The following is a 14960-nucleotide window of genomic DNA, read 5'->3' as shown; positions in this document are numbered from 1 at the left end:
ACAATCAGAATGCCTGAGCAGAGATATCAGGCTCCTATAAAACCGTAGTAACTCTCAATGCAGTCATCCCCTCCCCTGATTCTTCCATGACAATGAAACATACAGCTGCTATCATGTTCTGAAGGAAGGTCTCCATCTATGCTCTTCCAGTGCAGTTAGGTAGCTGGAGACAGTATCAGAGACTATACTTGTATCTCCCCGTTTGAGCTCTGACTCAGGGAGAGGATAATGATGAGTTAACCCTGAAGATAGTGTCTACCTGCTATTCATGTTCTCTACTTTGCCTCATTTGTCCCTCACATCAACTTTCTCCAAAGCTAAAAGAGGAGCTGAGGAAGCTCAAGAACAATCTGCAAATTGCATGACTTCCTGGACCATTACAGTCTCACAACGGTGTGCCCTTTATAAAAGGCTACACGCAATGCTCTGATCATCTAACTCTATGACCTCATCTCTTCCTGTCCACACACTTCTCTATTATGGGTATTTTGTCACTGAAGGCAGCTTTCCCCAATCTAGACAGAAAGGGATCAGCTCCTTCCTGCATTGTGATAAGGACAAAAGTGGTGGGGAATTAATGGCATTATATAGATCAATTGTGCAAATCTGGATTCTGTTCTGACCATTGCTGGTGAGGATGGATTGTTCTTCCCCACTCTTCAGAGTGCCTACAGATTTTGGATATAATTTTGATTATATTTTTTGAAAATGCCTTTGCCCTGCTTGTATCTGACCCTTGTCGATAAAAAATGTGAGTGACAATGGGAGATTATTGGAATGAATGATGAGGAGATGAGGTTACAGCCAATGGAATGGTACACAATATATTCCCCCCCTCCATATTTTTGGTAGTGAAGGAAGAGCAAAAGACCCAGGCAACTGAGGATGAAACACCTAGGAGGTGTGGGAGGTGGAAGAGCATTAATCATATTTGTCTTTCAAGACTGTCCTGAAGGAAATCACTCTTGTCTAGCTCTCCCACCACATATGTAGATGCTAAGTCTGCCATTCACCATCAGATGTGATGAAACAAGGGTTGCTGCCAGCCTCAGCATCTCCCAGGCAGAACATTTCTGGACATAGTCCTCTCACTGATTCTCAGTCATTGGATGAAGGCTTGTGGGAGACATCATGGAGAAATAGAACAGATTGGATGGACTCTCTTTCCCCCACCTCCTTCAAAAACCCATCAACAATGAACAGAGCTAAAAACTTTAAGGTTACAGGTGATCAGGGACCCAACCTTACTCATGGCTGATATGTTCTCTTTAGGAACCTGAACAATTATAAATGCTTCTTTTTCAGGATCACCATGTGTGCCCTTGGGATTGCATTTCTTGTGTGAAAGCCAGGCATTCACTTGCCTCCCTCATGCAACCATGGTGACTTGCACCATAGAGGCGGTCATAGGAGACTTAAACACCAATCAGAAAGGATATATGCATCCCTATGTTCACAGCAGCACAATTCACCATAGCTAAGATTTGGAAACGGATAAGGGCCCATCAGCAGATGAGTGGATTAAAAACTGTGGTACATCTACACAATGGAATAATATGCTTTGGTAAAAAAGGAATTCTTACCATTTGCAACAGCATGGATGGAACTGGAGAGCATTACACTAAGTGAAATAAGCCAGTCAAAGTTAAATACATCATGATCTCACTCATTTGTGGAATATAGTGAACAACATAGGCTGATGAAAAGGGATAGATCCAGAGACAGAGAAGCAGCGATAAGACTGTCAAACCTCAGAGGAAAAGTAGGGGAGGATGGGGGTAAGGGGGAAAGATAAGTCAAAGGACTTGTATGCATGCATATAAGCCCAACCAATGGACACAGACAACAGGGGGGCGAGGGCATGATTGGGGTGATTTAAGAGGGGAATGAGGTCGCATATGTAATACCTTAATCAATAAAGAAATTAAAGATTGAAAAAAATATGGTTTAGGACATTTGTTAAATTCTGAAGGAAACAATTTGAATAAATATACTACTAGACTCCAGGGGTCAGGTTAATCTTGGCTGGTGGAGTGGTGTTCTCACAGGGAAATAGCCAGAATGTGCTTTGTGAGGTGAATTTGTTGGGATGCAATTCTCCATGGAATTCCACATGCCCCAGAGTATCTATTCAAGGATGTGTGAATAGCAAAGAGTTTTAGAAGCTAGAGTTAATGTAGCTCCCCAAGTCAGAGGGCAAATTTGTTTTCTGACCAGTATAAAATAGAGAGCACCTCCCTCTTAATTATCCCAGGATAGTAAAGTGTCCTCCTCAGAGGAGAGCTGTTTAAGTTCTAGGGTGATGGTCATATTCTGTCTCTTGATAATAATTAGGATTTTACAGGAGAACACTTTAATCAGAATCCATAGAATGATATATCTAGTATTTGTATATCTCATTGTAAATTTTATCTAAAAGAAAAAGAAATACAAACAAATATTGAATCTAGTTAATGATATGTATACTAAAGTGTTTGGGGGAAAGTGTATTATTGTCTGCAACTTTAAAATGTTTCAAAGCTGAGGACAGTTAGTGGATGAATAGGGAAATGAATAGAGGGACAGAAATGAGATAAAGCAAGCACAATACATGCTAATTGCGAGTCTATGTTTACTGTAAAATTATTCAAATTTTCAGTAGCCTCAAAGTTTTCATAATTCAAAAGTTGGAAAAGATATTTTGGCAAGCAAAATAGCTTATTGACCAAAAAATGACAGTCAAAATACAAGAAAAATATTCATCAGCCACACAATAGAGTCTAGAAGATAATGCAGTAAGCATCTATACTAATAAAAGGGTAATATGCTAATTAGACGAGGGGAACTTCTGGAAGTCATTCCGGACAAAGCCATGGTGGTGGGGCTGAGGCAGAGGCAGTTAGGGGCAATCACACCAGCTGGGTGAGGGCATTGGGGGAGATCAGGCCAGCAGGAGAGGCAGTTGGGGGCTAGAAGTCCAGCAGGGGGGAAAGTTGAGGGCGAGCAGGCTGGTGTGGGGGGACAGTTGAGAGTGATTAGGCCGGCAGGCAGAGTGGTTAGGGGGTGATCAAGCAGGCAGGCAGGTGAATGGTTCAGAGCCAGTGTTCCCAGATTGGGAGAGGTATGTCTGACTGCCGGTTTAGGCCTGATCCCTGTGGGATCCCTGTGGGATCAGGCTTAAACTGGCTGTCGGACATCCCCTGCGGGGTCCCAGGTTGGAGAGGCTGCAGGCTGGGCTGAGGGATGCTCCCCACCCTCCCGTGCACGAATTTCATGCACGGGCCTCTAGTATTAGTATATTGAAGAGAAATAAACTTTGACCTAGAATTTTTAACCTTGGCAAAAAAATTCTTTCTGTATGGTGTGGCTCAGTTGGTTGGAGTGCCGTCCGTGGCACAGAAACGCTGTGTGTTTTATTCCTGGTCAGGGCACATAACTATGTTGCTGGTTTTGTCCCTGGTCAGTTGGAGCCCATACAAGAGGCAACTGATTGATATTTCTATGTTTCTCTTACACATGGATTTCTATCTACTATCTATCTGTCTATCTGTCTATCTATCTATCTATCTATCTATCTATCTATCTATCTATCATCTATCTAGCATCTAGCATCTATATCTATCTATCTACATCAATCTATCATCTATCTATCTTCCTCTCTCTATAGAAAAATCAATAAAAAATTCCTTCAAAATAAAGGCAAATTTGCACATATAACACTTAGATACCCTCACGAAAAGAACCAAGGATTTATTCAGCTAGACCAAAGTTGAAACCAAAGAAAGAAACAATGGTGAGTACATAAAATGATGAAAAATTTAAGTAAATGATTGTTTTAAAATTTATAATGAGAAGAAAATTAGTAACAAAATATTAAAATATAATAGCTAAATGATGGAGATGGGATGTTGAATTTGAGGGAATCCATGATAAGATTTTTGTCATCTGTTGAGATTACAGCATGGTTAAAGAAATTTTACCTCCAGTTTCCAAACCCTTGGAGAAAAAGGTAGACTATAGAATTCTGTCTCAATCATTCAGAAAGTAGGAAAGAGACACAGAAACACACAAAAATAATGGTTAGCAATAATATAGATGTATAAGTCCACATATATCAGGGATCATAATGAAAGTACCAAATAAAACATAACTATTTAAAGGTGAGGATTATCTGAGAAAATTACAAAAAACTGTGTCTTTACAAGAGACACAAAACAAAGCTGCATGGGGGGCTTATGAAAAGGGGTAAATCTATAGAAGTTAATGTAGCAATATTAGCATCCTGAAAAAATATTTGAAAGCAAAAAGCATTAATAAGGATAAAGGGGAACTATAAAATAAGAAGGCATCTAAGTTATAACAATCATAAATGGCATCAAAATTTTAAAGTAAAACAACAGAACATGGAGGAGTTGGCAAATACAATCATTTGAAAAACTTAGCACATCTCTATCTAACATGATGGAACAAATACAACTTAATTTGCCACTGATCCAGTAAATTTAAACACTGTGCTTGATAAAGAGCCTTTAAGAAGGGAGAAACCGGAACCCAGCAAGGAGTTCAGATGTACATATTATAAAGTGACCTAGAACATTTACAAATATTGGTCACATAGGTTCCAAAGAGACTTTCAACACATTTTAGAGAGTTAGTGAAATAAATTCTTCATGTCATGTTCCAGATACCCATTTTAATTCCTAATTTACTAACAGAATATCTGCATTCTCAGAGATGTCAGAGTCCAGACAAAACACCATAGTTCATAACTTCCCTAATAGTTGGCAGGACCACCAGCTTAAGATTTGTTGAGTAAGATGAGAACAAACTATTTTTGTGGGACGAGGGAAACTCTAGGAAAGCTTCACACAAAAGGGCTAGCATTCTGTAGGAAGATATATATTTGCTTTCCTCCATTTATCTTTTGGGTGGCCTAGAACATAGCCACATGGTGGAGCTCAGTAGGCACCTTGGAAAATGATGTGATCTTAAAAGTGGCTAAAATGGCCCCAGCCAGTTTGGCTCAGTGGATAGAGCATTGGCCTGTGAACTGAAGAGTCCCCCGTTCAATTTCAGTCAAGGGTATGTGCCTAGGTTGCGGGCTCCATCCCCAGTAGGAAGTGAGCAGGAGGCAGCGTTCAGTGATTCTCTTTCATCATTGATTTTTCTATCTCTCTGTCCCTCTATCTTCTCTGAAACCAATATTTTTATTTTTTTTTTTCTAAAATAATCTCTGTGGGAGGAATTAGGCTTCTCCTACATAGAGGTTTTTTTTATTTTTTATTGATTTTTTACAGAGAGGAAGGGAGAGGGATAGAGAGTTAGAAACATCGATGCGAGAGAAACATGGATCAGCTGCCCCCTGCAAACCCCCCACTGGAGCTGTGTCCGCAACCAAGGTACATGCCCTTGACTGGAATCGAACCTGGGACCATGGAGTTCGCAAGCTGATGCTCTATCCACTGAGCCAAACCGGTTAGGGCTGAGAACAATTTTTAAAAAGTGGCTAAAATTCAAGATAGAGGAAGCTTCCAAATGCACAGGGCCTAAGAGAGCTGAAAGCATTTTGAAAAAGAGAAACAAAATTGTAGGCCTTTCTGCCTGACTTCCAAGACTCATTTTAAAGTTACAGTAATCAAGATCCTGACATAATGGTAGATATATAGGTAAATGGAACAGAAAAAGAATTCCAGAAATACACTCAAAGTCATAGGGCCAATTTATTTTCTAATGGATGTGAAAGCAAATTAATTCAATGGAGAAAGGATAGTCTTTTCAACAAATGCTGCTGGGACAATTGAATATCCCTATGCCAGAAAAAAAAGGTTCTTAGCTAACATCATATGCAAAAATTAACTTAAACTGGATCATAGAGCTAAATGTAAACACTAAACCATAAAACTTCTTAAATAAAACAGGATCTCAAATTAAGCAAAGATTTCTTAAATAGAACCCCAAATCATAGATTATAAAAGGAAAATATTGTTAAATTACACTTCATCAAATATTAAAAATTTTGTTCTTCAAAAGATAGTGCCAAGAAAATAAAAAGGTAGGCTTTTTCAGACTATAAGATATAACCAACAAAGAATTTGACTCCAGGACATATAAATAACTCTTTCACTTAAAAAAGAAAAAAAAAAGAAGAAAAAAGAGATAGCTCAATTAAATAAGGGTAAAAGATTCCAATAGATACTTCACCAAATGGGATCTGTGGATAATGGCAAATGAAAAGATGCTCAGTACCATTAATTATTAGGGAAATGCAGATTAGAATTACAAGAAAAACCATTATATGCCTACTAAGAATAGCTACAATTAAAAAAACAAAACTAACAATACCAAGTACTGGTGAGTATGCAGAGCAATTGGAACTTTCAAACATTTCTAGTGGAAATATGAAAGGGTGCAACCAGTTTGAAAAATACTTTGGCAGATTCACAAAGCATTGAACATGCACTTATGTTCAATTAATATGATTTAGTAGTACTTCTTTTAAGTATTTATCTAAGAAAAATTAAAAATATGTCCACCCAAATATTTGTATGAACATGCTCCTCATAGTTTTTTTTCCCCAAACTGGAAATAGCTCAATGCCTATGAACAGGTGAATAGATAAATCAACTTCTCATTCATACAAGGGATACTTCTCAGCAATAGAAATGGGGTAACTGCTGATACACACAATAATACCAATATGTCTCAACAGCATTATGTTTAGTGAAAAAAAAAGACGTAAATAAACTATATATTGTATGAATTCATGTATATGAAATTCCAGGGAGAAAAATACAGTGATAAAAACAGATCCACTGTTTCAAGACCAGGGGGTGCAAAGAGGGACACAAGTGGATATTTGTGGATGATGGAAATGTTCTATGTCATGATCATGGTGGTTTACATAACTATCCACATGTGTTAAAACATATTCAATTAAACCTTTAAAGTGATGGAATCTATTGTATATAAATTATATCACAGCAAATATAACAGGAAAATTAAAAACATGCACAATCTATAGAAAGAAAACTATAAAATTTTCTTGAAGAGCAAAAATGGTGACGAGTAAATGCATAGGTCGTTCTCCTTTAAAAATGTTTAAATTCTACCCCAAATAATCTTTAAATTCATTGTTCTTTCAAATTCCCAAAGGAATTTGGAGGTTTTAGATTAGATTCTTGATTAGATTCTGAACACACAGAGGTTCAACATCACTGAACTTCTAAAATCTTTATCTTGTCTATTTCTCCTCAGTGTATCTTTTTTTTTTTTCAACAGAAACTATAGTGGGTAGGAAAAGCAAATTTTACTTTAAACCTTTGTAATTAAGCCAATTTTGTACTGAATTATAAACAGACTAGTTTTTCAGTGTAGAATTCTATTCACAGGTCCATGAGTACAGGGAAAGTCACATGAAAGGGCATTTCAATTCATGAAAAAAAAGTGTTGGGGTAATTTCTTATAATTACTATCTCACATCATACACAAGGAGGTGAATGCTGTGTGAACTACAGATTCTTAAGATCACCCACATTCCCTATTCCCTTCCTCCATCTTAAAAAAATCTTTTATTAATTTCAGAGAGGAAGGGAGAGGGTGAGAGAGATAGAAACATCAATGATGAGAGAATCATTGATTGGATGCCTCTTGCATGCCCCCCACTGGGGATTGAGCCCATAACTGGGGCATGTACCCTTGACCGGAATTGAACTGGGACCCTTCAATTTGCAGACTGATGCTCTATCCACTGAGATAAACTAGCTAAGGCCCTTCTTCCATCTTCAGAGCCACAATATTGTGTCTCTCTGACCATTCTTCCTCTCTCCACACCAAAGAAAGATTCTCCATTTCTTTAAGTAAGGACTAGGGGAGTGTATTGGGGCCACCCTGGTAATGCAGGATAACCTCTCCAATTTTAAGTCCTAGTTTAATTAAATCTGAAAAGTACACTTGCCATGAAAGAGAACAGATTACAGGTTTCAGGAATTAAGACATGGACATCTTTGAGGAGCAATTGTTCTATCTACCACAATATTGTAAATAACAATAAAGATGATGAAACACTGGCATTATAAAATTATTTCTCACATCAAAAGCAAATAAAATCTTATTCTTACTTCTTCTCTTCTTGACTTTTTCTGAAATGGAGTTGTTTCCAAAATCCACAGTACCTACAACAAACAGGTGGTGGTGAGAAAATGGAAATGATTAAATAAAATTTACAAGTTTGCCCTTGCTGTGGTTATGGCATCAACCCCCAACCAAAGGGCCGCTGGTTCAATTCCTGGTCAAGAGCATGTACCTCGGTTGCAGGTTTCATTTCTGACCCCAGTTGGGGCAAGTGGGGGAGGCAACTAGTCAACTGCAATGTTTCTCTCTCTCTCTCTCTCTCTCTCTCTCTCTCTCTCTCTCTCTCTCTCTCTCTCCCACCCTCCTCATTCCCTTTCACTGTCTCTCTCCCCTCCTCATTCCCTTTCACTCTCTCTAAAGATCAATGGAAGAAATATTCTCCAGTGAGGATTGAAAAAATAGTTACAAATTTTAGGATGGTTCATACTGCAGAAGGCTTGAGTTTATAAAGGTGTTTGATTTATTGCTTCTTTCTTCTAAAGTAACCACAACCACAAACCTACTACATTGAGAAGTAGGACTTCAGAATTGGCCCTGGGTCTTCCTTTATTTCTCAATAACATTTTGAAAAATACTCTTAAACACCTTTGTACTCAGAGGTAAGACCAGGTCTCATATCCTTAAGATTTTTATGAGGAGGTTTGTCCAAAAGTTTGTGTGATATTATAGTATAAGCCTGTGACATGTTAGAGCACAAACACACATAAAAAGTATGTGCTGGGTTGCCTGGCTGTTGTGGCTTAATATTTGAGTGTTGACATATGAAATAGTTCAGTTTTAGGTCAGGGTGCATGCCTGGGTTGTGGGCTGATCCCGAGTAAGGGGCGTGCATGAGGCAGCCTATCCATGATTCTCTTTCATCATTGATGCTTCTATCTCTCTCTCCCTCTCCCTTCCTTTCTGAAATCAAAAATATATATATATATATATTTAAAATGTGCTGGGTTAAGAATAGTTGATTTGATGTTTTTTTCCTAACGGTTTAGTGGTAGAATCAGTTGTCTTTTGAGGCTTTGCTAAGATTGTGACAAAATGACACTATTATGGAGAAGCAAAAGAATACTTGGCTTTTATGGGTTCCACAGAATGTTGGTGTGTTATGGATGAATATCACTGTACAAAATCAAGACTTTATTAATTTTGATTACTACAGTGATTATTATTAATGATTAATTCAGTGATGTAGAAAGCTAAATACTTCCATTTTAAGAGTATATTTCTAACTACATCTCCTGTGACAATAAACAGGGCCATGTTAATCATGACTTTATAATGATATCTTGTTTTCCTGCTAGTCCCAAAAGAATCAGGCTAAGCAAAAAGAATGGGATTCTGCCATGAACCGGACCCATTTTCTGTCAGTGTGCTCAGAGTCAAGTTCAACAGAAAATGGAGCTCTCATTTCAGACTTCTGACATTCTGCTGCCCCAGTCCTGTGACTCTCACCTTCATAACTGACCCACTTTTCACTGGTGAGCTGCCTGATATTATTGATTCTTGATCACCCATCACTGACATACCAATCATCTATGGTAACTGCTAAATCACCTCTACCCCAAGACCTTCGTTAGCTTTGCCCCTTATGTCAGATGCTTGGCTACTTTCAGTCCCTGCCTCTTGGCCTCTTGGTCTCTTGGCCTCTTGGCATACCTTATGATGAACAAATAATGCAGAAACACTTCTTATTTCCAGGTATTTCTGTCATGTACAGACAGTTATTCTTTGACTCTGATAATTTCACAAAAATGTTTCCTACAGCCCAGCCAGTTTGGCTCAGCGGTTGGGAGTAGACCTATGAACCAGGAGGTCGATTCCTGGTTGGGGCAGATGCCTGGGTTGTGGGCTTGATCTCCATTGCAGGGCATGCAGCAGGCAGCTGAACAATGACTCTCTCTCTCATCATTGATGCTTCTATCTCTCCTTCTTCATTTCTCTTTGGAATCAATAAAAATATGTTTAAAAAATATTTCCTACAAAAATGCTTCAACTTCAAAAATATTCATTTCAAAAAGATTTATTTCAACAGTTCAGTACTTACCTGGACTGTTGAACCAACAGAAGAATTAAATTTAAAATTACTAGGAAGTAAAGCAGATGACATCTATTGTGAACAACTAACCCAATATTCTAGGCCAGGCCTGCCTGTATAGTCTACACCCTCATATTTCCTTTTTTCCTTATTTAGTCCCTTCTTACCTCACAAATAATATAAGAGGCCAACCACTCACAATAACAGTTAATGTTTCCTTTTATTCTTAATTTCTGACTGGAAAGAACTTTGGGCATCATCTTTAAACCTACTTCATAGGTCAAAACATAAAACTGGTTACACATATAGTCAAGTATGTTGAATACCTGGTGATATCAGACCAAATAAAGATTTGAAAGAATACTTTTTCCCCTTGGGTAGGAATTGCAATGACCACCCCAAAAACAGACAACCAGAAAAATGTTTAAATTTCTTTGCATGCATTACATTAGACAACAGAATTACTCTTGACCAAATCTTTCCTGAACAAAGTGGGATTTGCTCTATTGCTAATTCCTCCTATTATACTTGGATGAAACATTTCTGATAAAATAAAAATTAAGCTAGATAAAATGTAGGTATAAGCAAAATAATTACATACAATGTCCACTGACACCACATGTTTGTTTAATATTTTCATGTGACTGCCTGTGGCTCAGTGTCATAAAGATGCTACTCTAATAGTGGTTGCTCAACCTTTTTTAAATGATCACTAAGGCCTTTGAGACTTCATATGAGAAACCTCAAGGGAAGATAGATGTTTTCCCTTAAAGAAACATGACAGGAAAGCCTTCCTCTGTTCTGATGCTCTTGTGGCTCAAATGTGTCCTATCGCTCCTAAGAAAAGAGAAAACCACTCTTTTTCCTATGTGACATGCAATACTGGGAATGAGCCTTCCTGGAGATGGGGGACCAACAATAGCATAACATTCCCAAACTGAGCCATCTGACAATGGAGAACCAATGATGCTTTTAATAACTGATCAGTGCTGCTTTCTTTTTTTTTTCTTTAAAAAATATTTTTATTGATTTCAGATAGGAAGGTAGAGGGAGAGAGAGATAGAAACATCAATGAGGAGAATCACTGACTGGCTGCCTCCTGTATGCCTCACTGGGGATTAAGCCAGCAACCCAGGCATGTGCCCTGACTGGGAATCCAACCATGACCTCCTGGTTCATAGGTTGACCCTCAACCACTGAGCCACATCAGCCAGGCGATCAGTGCTGCTTTCTGATAATTAATCAGTTATGCTTTCAAGGAAAGCTCTTGATCAAAAGGTAAAATTTGTAAAATTATATATAAATGAAGCCACTTTAAATTGCCATGCCAGAAGAACTGCATTGCATGTCTTATGCTTCAAACATGTGCACTGTTAAAACAGGGCAAAATACCCTTGGGACTGGACTTAAAGCAACATTGTGTCTCAAAGAATTGTTTTCAAGGATAGCAAGAAAACAGACATGACTTTGGGACTGGTGACTATCAAGCTGAAAATTAAAAACATTGCTTATAATTAGCATCACTATATTAGCTCATCTTCACCAATAGAAATGCCTTTCTTCTATTGATGTAAATATTCCCCTTCCATTTCTCATAAATATCTCTGGACTTTGTCTCCTCATTGGAACACTTTTTATGCTTCTGCCTGAATAAGTGCTTTTCTGAATCCTTTGACCTCAAATAAGTGCTTGTTGCCTCTCACTTTGTAAAGCATTTTATTTTCAGGTAAACAGTTTCCTAGAAGTAATAGAATGAAGGCATATGAAGGATACTCAGAAAAAGATTCCTGAGGAAAACAAAGCTCTAAATTTTGATGCTGGATAACTGTCATCTAGGAGTGCAACCTTAATATTAATATCTTGTTAGCATTGTATGCAGAGGGCTTCTTGGGTTGCTCCTCGCCCACTTGTTTCTAACGAGTCCAGGGTATTGATCACTGCATAAAGGAATAACATCCTTTGTGTGTCTCAGTGAGTGGCCAAGGAACCAACCCCACAGGAAATTCACTAATGAGAAAACTTGGAAAAATGTTGAGCACCCATGCAAATCATGGCCTGCATCCAGGCCACCTGGTCTGTCCTCCTAAGTCACTTGCCTTGTGAACTATTATTGGTCTTCTATTTCCTGTCCCCAGAGTTGAGACAAGTCACTGCTCCGTTGAATATTACTTTCCCATACTTCTCTCTCTTCTTCTTCCTTTTTCCCCTTCTATTATCTATTTGTTCTTAAATACTTTCTTAGTATGTTTTCCTAAATAGACATGTTTCCAATATCTTCTGAGAAAGTAGGAAGGGAAAACCCATCACCAGTCTGTGCACTAAAGAGCTGCTGGTCTTAATGACCACTGGTGCTGCCCATAGGATTAGGGAAACAATGTTTTATTAACTGCTTCAAGGTCTAATTTTACAAAGGATATGACACAGAATCCAGGAAGCTAGTCTTGCCTTTCCCTTTATCTACATGTGACTTTGTAGGAGATTTTAAACATTTATGTGATTTTATTTTCTCATTTAGAAACAAGAGTAACAATGGCCATCTTTCTCACTCCTCAGGGTTGTTGTAAAGGAAAAGGTAAGACACTATTTGCAAAGATCCTTTGTAAAGTCATTCCATATGTCATGACTTTTAGGAGAACTCTCTAAAAAACGACACTTTGGGTTTTAAAAAACTATCCATTTCTGCTAACACAGGAGAGCTGGAGGAATTGACCCTCAACACTACTCAAACTTTTAGATTAGATGACAATATGACCTTCCAATAAAGAAATATTTAGCTTTCTCCTCTCTGTAGAAATCACTGTATAAATCCAACACTTTATAATAATAGAATTAGTTTTAAAATAAATTCACTACTTTGCTAGTCTATTTTTACTATACAATCAATAGATGGGTGCATAGCTTTATTAATAGCACCTATGAATTAATAGTCCTTATGTTTAAAAAATATAAATATAATGATTTCTTATTACCTTGCACATCCCAAAAGGTCAAGTAAAATAAACATAGAAAATGGGATTCCAGGATAAACTGGGTCTGTGGTATAGGATGAACTCAGAATTGATGCCTCAGGAAACAGTGCCTCTTAATTGAGGTTCCTGCATCTCAACCCCCGAGCTCCCACCTCCTTACCTGGCTCCCTTTTCAATGCTGAGGTGGAAGCTTCAGGGGGCTCACCTCCATCACTGGATTCTCTGGAGTCCTCACTGTTGATCTCTGCACAAAGGAGAAAAAACCCATAGTGTCTCAGGGTGGGGTCATGGCAACCACTGAGTGGAAACCCCTTCATGGGAGCATTAGGAAGACCTAGAAGCCAAGTTAACTCAGGTCCCTCTGGTCTGTGCCCAATGTGGGTGACTTGCAGGTTGCTTCAGGTCCTATCCAGAAGGTGATGAAGTTCATGCCCAGAGGGCAGCTTTGCCGAACCTGAAGCACTTTTCTGCCCCACTCTCACTCAGCTTGCTATCCCCATCCCCATTCTACCTCAACTCCATGTTCACTTTATCTCTTACCTCCACTCTCTTTCTATCTCCCCCCTCATTCTACTTCTTTCTTTCATTCTTTCTTTGTATCATTCCAAACATGCCTAAATATTTATTAGCTAGAAAGATGGATCAGAGAGAAGTATATAGTGTAACTTTTAAAAATGGCTTCAAATTATATATTTTTAATATATATATATTTATTATTATCATTTTAAATTTAATTTATTGGGGTGATACTGGTTCACAAAACCATATAGGTTTCAAGTGCACAACTCAATAAAGCATCATTTGCACACTGCTTCATTGCCCATCACCCCAAGCAAAGCCTCTTGGTTCAGCCATTTTTACTAATGATGCTGGTTTCTGGCAAAGGTATCTCTCTTTATACTTTTCCTTGTCTTCATGTGAGTGTTTTGTTTTTTTCTTTCTCATCTCCTTTCATGAATATGTTTGCTCTCTGAAAATTTTCCCTTTTCTTTAACTCTTATCCCAATACCTTCCTTTCTTTGGATATATAATATACTCTCTGATAGCAATATTTTAATTTACCAATTACTGGGGTTGTGTTTCTGCTGGATTCCCTGCATAAGGCACTTGTTCCCTCCCCTTTCTACCTCTAACCAAGGTCGCCAGGGCTGTCTCCATGGGCCCTGATGACATGTCCCAGACCCTTGCCTGGAACTGGGATTCACATCACATATTCTTTCCGTCAGCCTTACCTATACTGATAGAAGCCTGGTTACAGCCAGTCCTTGCTTGGGCTTCACATTCAACACCTGAATATAAAAATGGCATTTTCTTCTTTATATCCACCAGGTCTAAAGAGCAGGAACTGGTTTTGTTTCCATGGTGGAGTAGCTCTGCTCCTGGACAAAATTGTAATAAATAAAGAATTTCATTAGTTTCCCGTAAGGGAGTGAGCACCCTCATGACAGTCAATAAGCCCTTCTCCCTATAATTCCACTGCAGGGGACAGTTCCCCCAACCCTGTCCTTTCTCTGCGCCTCTCCTTTTTAAAAAATATATTTTTATTGCTTTTTAGAGAGATAGGGAGGAAGAGGGATAGAGAGATGGAAAAACTGATGAGAGAGGAACATCATTGATCAGCTGCCTCCTGCACACACCCCTACAGGGCATGGAGCCTGCAACCCTAGCATGTGCCCTGATGGAATCACACCAGCCACCTTTGGGTGCCTAGGAGCATGCTGACCAAACTGAGCCACACTAGCAGGGCTCCTCTGTTTTCTTTTGGCCCTCTGTATTTTGCACTGCATTCCCTTTCTTCTTTTACATATAGCTTATGGATTTGTGTTCATGTCTGTAATTGTGTAATATTTTAG

The 14960-nt window shown here is 38.5% G+C and overlaps 1 protein-coding gene across 2 annotated transcripts in view; it reads right to left on the bottom strand.

The window, feature by feature from the left end:
• The window catches only part of LOC132238326 (nuclear body protein SP140-like protein), a 60611-nt gene that overhangs the window by 16291 nt on the left and 29360 nt on the right, over positions 1–14960 (bottom strand). For both annotated transcript variants that reach the window (XM_059703478.1, XM_059703479.1), the window contains exons 7-9: positions 14340–14486; positions 13268–13351; positions 8097–8150 (exon numbers count right to left, since the gene is read on the bottom strand). In XM_059703478.1, coding sequence (XP_059559461.1) covers positions 8097–8150; positions 13268–13351; positions 14340–14486 — 285 coding nt within the window. The remainder of the gene's footprint in view (positions 1–8096; positions 8151–13267; positions 13352–14339; positions 14487–14960) is intronic.

The sequence above is a fragment of the Myotis daubentonii genome, chromosome 7 (assembly GCF_963259705.1).
Source record: "Myotis daubentonii chromosome 7, mMyoDau2.1, whole genome shotgun sequence".
In the NCBI taxonomy this organism is placed as follows: Eukaryota; Metazoa; Chordata; class Mammalia; order Chiroptera; family Vespertilionidae; genus Myotis; species Myotis daubentonii.
Note: the sequence above shows the minus strand (reverse complement) of the source record. Positions and strands in the feature narration are given on the sequence as shown.